This window comes from Notothenia coriiceps, unplaced genomic scaffold (assembly GCF_000735185.1).
Source record: "Notothenia coriiceps isolate Sejong01 unplaced genomic scaffold, NC01 NC01_scaffold00000496, whole genome shotgun sequence".
In the NCBI taxonomy this organism is placed as follows: Eukaryota; Metazoa; Chordata; class Actinopteri; order Perciformes; family Nototheniidae; genus Notothenia; species Notothenia coriiceps.
In genome coordinates, this window is record NW_011333197.1 from 300108 (window position 1) to 308766 (window position 8659).

The 8659-nt window shown below is 41.3% G+C and overlaps 2 protein-coding genes across 4 annotated transcripts in view; one reads left to right on the forward strand and one right to left on the reverse strand.

Moving 5' to 3' along the window:
- The window catches only part of sumf1 (sulfatase modifying factor 1), an 8378-nt gene extending 5741 nt beyond the window's left edge, over positions 1-2637 (forward strand). For 2 of the 3 annotated variants that reach the window (XM_010782193.1, XM_010782200.1), the window contains exon 10: positions 1796-2637. In XM_010782193.1, coding sequence (XP_010780495.1) covers positions 1796-1897 — 102 coding nt within the window. In that variant the 3' untranslated portion in view covers positions 1898-2637. The remainder of the gene's footprint in view (positions 1-1795) is intronic. The other variant, XM_010782185.1, reaches the window with a different exon arrangement.
- Positions 2638-3086: 449 nt separating this feature from the next.
- Positions 3087-8659, reverse strand: part of LOC104955004 (leucine-rich repeat neuronal protein 1-like) — a 13348-nt gene continuing 7775 nt past the window's right edge. The window contains exon 2 of the mRNA XM_010782231.1: positions 3087-6189. Coding sequence (XP_010780533.1) covers positions 3800-5941 — 2142 coding nt within the window. The 5' untranslated portion in view covers positions 5942-6189 and the 3' untranslated portion in view covers positions 3087-3799. The remainder of the gene's footprint in view (positions 6190-8659) is intronic.

Here is an 8659-nt window from a genome sequence, read left to right on the forward strand (position 1 = left end):
GATCCTAAATGTGCTGTCTAGGCTCATTCTCATAATCACTGGCATTGCACAAACCATTAAACCTTGCAGTGTATTTATTGAAAACCAGTCAGTATCTGGTGTGACCACCATTTGCCTCACGCAGTGCACCCATCTCCTTCGCATAGAGTTGATCAGGTTGTTGATTGTGGCCTGTGGAATGTTGGTCCGCTCCTCTTCAATGGCTGTGCGAAGTTGCTGGATATTGGCAGGAACTGGAACACGCTGTCGTATACGCCGATCCAGAGCATCCCAAACATGCTCAATGGGTGACATGTTAGGGTTAGGGTTTAACCCTAGGGTTTTCGGACCCCCCCAATAAAGCAAAACTGCACGTTTCAGAGTGGCCTTTTATTGTGGCCAGCCTAAGGCACACCTGTGCAATAATCATGCTGTTTAATCAGCATCTTGATATGCCACACCTGTGAGGTGGGATGGATTATCTCGGCAAAGGAGAAGTGCTCACTATCACAGATTTTTTCAGATTTGTGAACAATATTTGAGAGAAATGGTTATTTTGTGTATATAGAAAATGTTTTAGATCTTTGAGTTCATCTCATGAAAGATGGGAGCAAAAACAAAAGTGTTGCATTTATATTTTGTTCAGTGTATATAGCTTCTTTTTTTTTATCAAACTTGAAATAAAAAAACAGTCTGAGTGTATACATACAGTGGAGGAAATAAGTATTTGATCCCTTGCCGATTTTGTAAGTTTACCCACTTACAAATAAATGAACAGTCTATAATGTTAATGGTAGGTTTATTTTACAAATGAGAGAGAGAAAATCCAGAAATTGACATTATATAAAAGATAAAAAATGATTTGTAATTGATTTGTATTTAACTGTGGAAAATAAGTATTTGATCCCCTTGCAACCAACAAGGATTCTGTCTCCCACAGACCGGTTGCATAAGTCCTCTTCCTTTAAGAAAGTACTCATAATATCAACTTGTTACCTGTATAAAAGACACCTGTCCACAGAATCAATCAATCAGATTCCAACCTCTCCACCATGGGCAAGACCAAAGAGCTGTCTAAGGACTTCAGGGACAAGATTTTCCCTGAGGTCATTATATAATGTCCATTTGTGGATTTTCTTTTTGATATTCTCTCTCTCATTAGTAAAATAAACCTACCATTAAAATGATAGACTGTTCATTTCTTTGTAAGTGGGCAAACTAACAAAATCTGCAAGGGATCAAATACTTATTTCCTCCACTGTACATGTTTGAACAGTTATAATGGTTCATAAGATGGTTAGATTTAAATGTGCAACAGAGTATGTTGTGAGTGATGTAGTAATGCAAATCGGTTTCATAGCAAGTGACTGTCCACCTGTTAGATTACAGAGAACATGCACACTCCCCTATTCTCTCTTTTCATCCTGATACCTGAGGCTAGAGTAGTGTATGTGTTGGTGTGTGGACAGTCCCTTAGTCAGATCCTGTTTTGCATTTGAAAAGGAAAAGAGAACTTCTATTAAGTACTTTTTCTGCAACACCATTTTAGCCGCCCACTGGTGACAACACCTGTTTGCCAGTTGCCATGGAAATGCGACTAATTGCATGAAAAAGAAGTCCTCATAATATAGGTTTGGTGTGTTTCACATGGATACACTGTGTGAGGGAGTGGAGGACAACATTTTAAAATGGGTAATAAACATGCACAAACAGTGAATGAAGTGCTGGATGAAAATGTTTAATATACTGTAATAAAGCAGGTTCCATTGATGAGAAAAAGGAATGTTTTGACAGTCATTTTTATTTTGTTTTTCAGTCTTACTGTTATAGATACCGATGTGCTGCTCGTAGCCAAAACACTCCGGACAGTGCCGCCTCTAATCTTGGTTTCCGCTGTGTCTCTCAGGAGAAGCGGTGACCTGACCTGCTCGTCTTAAAGCTACGGTACCTTATTCTAGCTGCTCCTGAACTCTTGTGTTGGTTGTACAGTTAACCAATGAAAGTGACTTCATATATGCCATTTCATTTTCATAGAGATCGTCTTCCATTCAAGCAGATATTTTCAGAAATGAAATATTTTATAACTTTTTTCAGACTTTATTTTGTATAAGAAATGACATTTCTGTTCTCCTAACGTCTCTGAGCATTGGTGGAGCAGGCACTGAATAACGCTGTTTCTGCTTTTAGAGTGGCAACAATCAGTATGGTTTGTTAATGGCAAAAACTCTTTGGAAGAAGTTCAAAGGTTGTTATAATCATCAATAATGTTAGCTGAGATCCAGACTAATAGACCTGACTGAATAGATTGTGAAATATACAGTAAATGTCTAATGCATACTGTGCAACTGCTGCAAGATTATTGTACATACTGTAAAAGCTTATCATTTTTACAATTGCTGATACATCTGTGACAAACAGCATCCTAAATAATGCGATTCATCTTTCTCCTTTTTGTATTTGTGAATTTATATTTTAAGTCAAAGAAATATAATCAGGGAATCATCCTGACTTGTTTTTATTTTTTGGTGAAACAACCCAAGCTTAAATGTCATATTTGGCCATAATAAAAATGGTGCGTCTTTATGTGACTCAAAATGTTGCGCTTAATTTATATGGGAAACTTTAGCTTTAATGCTAAATATAAAGAGGCTGCTTTGCTACTACCCTTGTGTTTTATCATTGTTGACAGCTATACAAACATTATGATGCAGGTTAGCTATCTAGTTATCATGTAGCATCCACCAGAGGGCAGCACATTCTTGAATATGCATCTCTTTGTTTATGTGTCTCATGAATGTGCTTTGTACAGTGTACAGTACACGTTGTACAGTACACGTTTCTTTGATGTGCATATTGAGATGTTAAGCTGACACATTACGCTTTGTCTGTGAGGATGTGAGCACTGTGATGGTAAAGCTATTTTAGTTTTTGGACGTAGATGGGTTTAAGTTCTTCTAGACATACGGTTAAGACTCCGCATGAAACCAACAGCATATATCAGTGGGAAGTGAGAGTGTCTATCTGACAGGATAAGAGACTAAACTGGGAATTGAAAAAATACCAAACGTCTGCAAAAGAAAGAAAAAGTATTTATTGTAACTTCTTCAGCATACAGATTAAATGTGAAAATAATAAACTAAGCAATAAGCTAAATAAGTCTAGCAAAATAAGTGAGAAAACAAGAAAAGGGTCGAAAAGTTTCTAGTGCACCTCCATAATGTTTTAACAAACATTTTAATTTCTAGCATTAACATTACATTTAATCAGCAAACTAAAATTCTAATTTCTGCAATTTAAATCTGAAAGTTCAAAGGTATAGTTGATACAACATTACTGCACAATTGCTAACATTCAGTAGACAGTTAAATAAGTCTTAACTCAGCTGTCAGCTTTTAACTGAAGTTCATACAAACTCCATTATATATCAGTGCACAACAGATTACCTGTTTTACACAACATTAAAAGAAACACTGATGCTACTAATGCTGCTAGAAGACCATCGGCCCCTGCTGCTGTATTATTAACCCAAAAGACAATGAGTCAAAATGCACCACAGAAACAAGAGCATAGCAACTAATACAACCTGGAGGCTAAATACAGCTGCCATCTTGGATAATCCAAAACAATGAAGATAAAGAAACAAACCAACAAAGGCGATACGCTATACTAATACAAATCCTGTCCTTGATCACTCTGCCTCATATTAGCAAAGCTGAGAATACAAAAAAACATTTGCAACTTTATTTGGCTTTTGCACCAAAATGGCAAAAGGGTGTCTTTTTGTGCTGCTGGAGAGGCAACCAGGGCTCGTACTAAATCCTCACCACATGTAATAACTACGTGTGGTGTCAACAGGAGAGGGTTTTCCCTCTGCGCTGCTGTCTTTGTCCTTCTCTCCTTCAGCCTCCCACAGGTTGATGAGCGGAGGGTATAGCTCGTTCAGGGGGATGGAGGAAGTCTTCATCATGTATTTCTTCAGAGAGTGGTGGTAGTTTTTCCTCTTCCATCTGCGGGCAATGTAGACGCCCACTGTGCCCAGACTAAGGAAAGCCAGCATGGTCGCCATGACAGCCAACACAGCCGCACTGGGGTGCTGGGCTGACAGGTCCATGGCGAAGGTAGCGATGCGTGTTGTCACATTAACACAGGACTTGTGTGTCTGCAGGTGGACATTGGAGACCGTGAGGCATACCTCATACTCAGTAGCAGGTTGAAGGTGTGTGAGGTTGTACTCATGAACTTCTACAGGAACACGAGCTGTGTAAGTGATATGGGGGTTGTCAATCTTCATGGTGGCTGAGGCCCACTTCAGGTTGGAGGACATGACGTTGGAATTCACTTTCCAGGAAACGAGGATGGAGTGCGGCTCGGTCTGCTTGACATAGATTTTCATCACCTCGGCGCTGTCGAGCAGAGTGCCATTTACACGGATGGTGGCAACCTGTGTGTCTGCTCCTTCTGTGTTCTGAGCCACACAGGTGTAACGACCAGAATCCTCAACCTGAACATGAGACAGCCGCAGAGTCCCCTCATTGTTCAAGTGGTACCGCTCTGACACAGTGTCAATTGATATTTTGGACCCAAGAGGAGTCACCCAGTAGATCTCAGGCTCTGGCTCAGACATGGCCCTGCAGTCAAGACTGACACTCATGCCCAGCTCGAGGTTCAAGTGGCTGGGGAAGGTGTCGTGGGATATGAGGGGCAGGCATTGCTCCGGGGAATCCAGCAGCCTTAGCTCTCGAACCGGCTGACCTCTGAGTTCTGGTGGGGAGGTGCAGAGCATGGAGACGGGCTCCATGAAGCGCACACTCGTTCTGTTGGAACTCATCCACTGAATAACACAGTCGCAACGCAATGGGTTACGATGCAGACTGATCTCCCGCAGATTAGGCAACACTTCTACAGTGTGCTGGTAAAGGGCAGTGAGGGCGTTATTGTTCAGCATGAGGCTCTCCAAAGATGACATGTCCCTAAAAGCCAACTTATGCACATAGGACAGCTTTGGGTTGTTAGTGGCCTCCAGCTTTGTCAGTTCTGGTAGGTTGTCCAGGGCATAGCGGTCAATTGAAACTAACTCCATCATATTGTTTATGCCCAGCTCCTTTAGATGTAACATGTTCCTGAAATCTCCTTCTTGGATTTTGAGAACTGGATTCTTGTTTAAATCTAAGAATTTCAGATTGGGAACTTTTTGAAGGGCCAGTTGAGGGATTCTTACCAGTTTGTTGTCATAGAAAGAAATACTTTCAAGGCTATCCAAACCAACAAAAGCATTTGCTGGAACATCAGTGAGGTCCATGCCCGCCAAGACAAGACTCCTCAGGCTTTTTAGAGGCTTGAAGTTCATGTCCAGTAGGCCAAACACTGGGTTCTCCCCGATCATGAGGATCTCAAGGTTAGGTGTTTCTTCAAACCAGCGACTGTCTATGACATGGAGCCTGTTGGAGTTAAGATGGAGGCGCAGCAGGCTGTGCAGACCTGCGAAGGCCCGAGGGGAAATGGAGCTTATCTGGTTGTGGTTGATGTAAAGCTCCTGGAGGTTGGAGAGGTTTCCCAGGCATTGGTCTGGCAACTTGCTGAGCTGGTTCTCCTCTAGGTGAAGGGTGGTAAGGTGGTTCATGCCTTTGAGGCCCACAGCTTCCACAGTGCTGAAGTTGTTCTGGGACAAGTCCAATTCTGTCAAGTTGAACAGTGCCTCCAGCTCGCCTCTGGTGTGAGAGATGGCGTTACTTTGGAGCAGTAACACCTGAGTATCAGTGGACAGGTTGGTAGGGATATGCGTGAGCCTCAAATCATTGCAGTCCACTGTGGTCGCCTCCTTGTAGGTCGACTGGGGGGTGAACCATGGTCGGATCTCGCATACACACAAATGAGGACATTCTTTGCCATGTACGGGCGAAATTAAGGAAATAAATAATCCCAAGCACAGCCAGAGCAGAGGAGGCCCTGAGCTGAGTGCCATGTTTCTGTTCTCTCTGCTCACACACAGCTTAGATGAGTGGCAGCGTTCTAGAGAAAGGCTTGTAGGGAAAGTTCATGAGCATTGGTCTTTCTTACTGCTAGCTACGTGCTGCAGGCACTATTGATTGTGGTGACTTCAAATCCAGGAGAAAGGTATTGGGAGAAGCCAGGTCAGAAGATCATCTGGTCCAAACTTGATCTCTGCTGATAGTTTTGTCTGTTTTCACTTCCTCGTGCAAAGATTTGAACCTAAGAAAAGACAGAGAACAAAATGTTAGAGTACAACCTAAATATGCAACTTGAATTGGATAAACTTAAAAACACCTAAATAGATGATGTGATTAGCAAGTTAGAGGGACATATTTGGTTCCCTTCTATAAAGTAACACATGAGGAAAGGGACAGTTTTAAACAGTGCCACCCTACTGCCCAATGCCTAATAACCATAGAATATGCTTTAACTAGCACATGAAAGGAAGCAGACTTTTTTACTGATTTATCAGGATCTAAGATGATATTAGTTCTGCTTCCCTGTTGTGTTGTGTATCGGTCGCTTTAGAGATTACCAACATGTTTAAGTCTGTGCTGGATAGATTATCTTCATACCAGCTTGGTACAAGTGATCCTCTCTAAAGACTGTGTGGGGTGGGCACAGCCCGCAGCTCTGTCTGTGAGCCCATTACATAACAGGCTTAATGAACAGACCAGGGAGTGTGTGCTCTTCACTGTTAATCACTTGCCACTTATAAGACAGGCCCATGGAAAGCAGTCATACACATGTAAGGTGAATTTAGATTGTTTGTTCTTTTCTATGGAGCCATGCAGTGCTGCGGTCGTTGTGTGTGCACACCGCACTCGTCCAGGTTTGGTCAAAGAAAGACAAGCAGAGAGAGATTGGAAGGGACTGACAGACTGAGTGTAATATGTTACGCTTTTGCTTCCATTTGTCAATTTCATGAAAGAAATTCATAGAGACGTCTGTAGGGATGACAGGTACGTACTCAGTTTCCATGAGGAAATATTAAACCATGAGCATTGCGGATAATAAATGAGACATCAGTTTTTTTTTATAACTTCTAAAATGTGTCCATGAGCCATGTATTTTAAACTTCTTTAAATGATTAAAAATATATAAAAATGTCTAAACATGCCTGTGTGCAGGTGTTGTAAGCATTTGTTCATTTGCTCTCATAATAACAAACAAAAGGAACAATCACCTTAGAGTACCTTAGAGTAGTTTACATTAACAAGAGAGAGAATGGAGACTCCTGGCTTTCTCTCACTCATTACACACCACAGTGTCAGTTCCTAGTCTGACTCACACTCATAGAAAATTGCATTTATGCTGATAAATAAACTGAGGTTGAGCATCCAGTTAGTGTCTGTGTGTGCAACAGAAAGATATAGCTGGGTGTATTTTGTTTCATGTCAAAACTGACAAGTTCTTCCAATATTAACACAAAACAGATTGTTTTCCCTCTCCCTTCATCTGCTGTCTGTTCGCGCCCTGCAATGTGTTGACACCTCCTCACATTCTTTCCCGTACATTTGCATGTACAATTGTATAAAAGCATCTCAGCAAATACAACATGGAACACTATGCTATGCAGAAGAACAACATCATGAGATTGTTTATAGAAATATAAAGCATACCAGGAAAGTGGCACTGCACAGTAAAGCAGCTTTTCTCAAATACAGTGGATAAGCATTCACTGCAAATCCATGTTTCTTTCCCTTTAAGTGAACACATGTGGTTCCTGTTATCATGTTGCTGCTCTCTGCAATGACCCGGTCACACTCAAACTGATCTAACCGATTCCCAAAGTGTGACTGCAGTATGGCAGCAGCGACCTGCACCTTCACTTGGCTCTATGTGGCAACCACTTCTGCCTTTTTAATAATGCATCATTCAGTTTCTCAAACAATCAATTTAAATGTCTTTCAATTTAACTACTTCCCCGTCGATATACTGTGCCCTGTTATATAGAGGTGAACTTAGTGATATATTTATCTGTCCTCCATGTGTTGCGCTGCTGGGTATTAAATTGGAGGAGACAGGCGGAGTAATCATTGGCTTCATGCTGAGCCCATACAACTCAGACACCTGGCACCAGGTTTCTGGCAGAATGGCAGCACTATGGGGGTCTGCATCCGTTCCCACCTATCTCTCACTGTGTGTACGTGTTGACCTTAATGAACCAAGAAGCTCCAACCAAGATGTGCTTTTTTTCACTGATAGACTTCTTCAAAATCATTGCAGTACACTAATCCATACTTACTAGTACACCCACATATACCTATTGGAAGCCGCAGGGCAGCTCCACTGACGTGGTTGGAAGAAACTATTGTGTTTAAGGATGCTTTTCAGTTTTTACAATAAAGCTGTGTAAGCCAAAGACCAATTCCAGGCTGACCTCCCAGCTGTTGGTTCTGCCCCTCTGCTACATTGTGTTTAAAATCAAACTCCATCCATCCCTACACAGCATCTACGATACTTCTCACTCAACACACATACAGTGTAATAATAATAATAATAGATTTAATTTGTTAGCGCTTTTACAGGTGCTCAAAGACGCTTTACAGATAATAGTGAATAGTGAATTTAAACAGTTAAGTCCATTTCAATTGTTAACACTGAATAGAATCTTCAAAATAGTCATATAATCACATTGTTTTAACAGTAAAGTGCATGGAAATGGTAAAAATGTTGAACATAATCT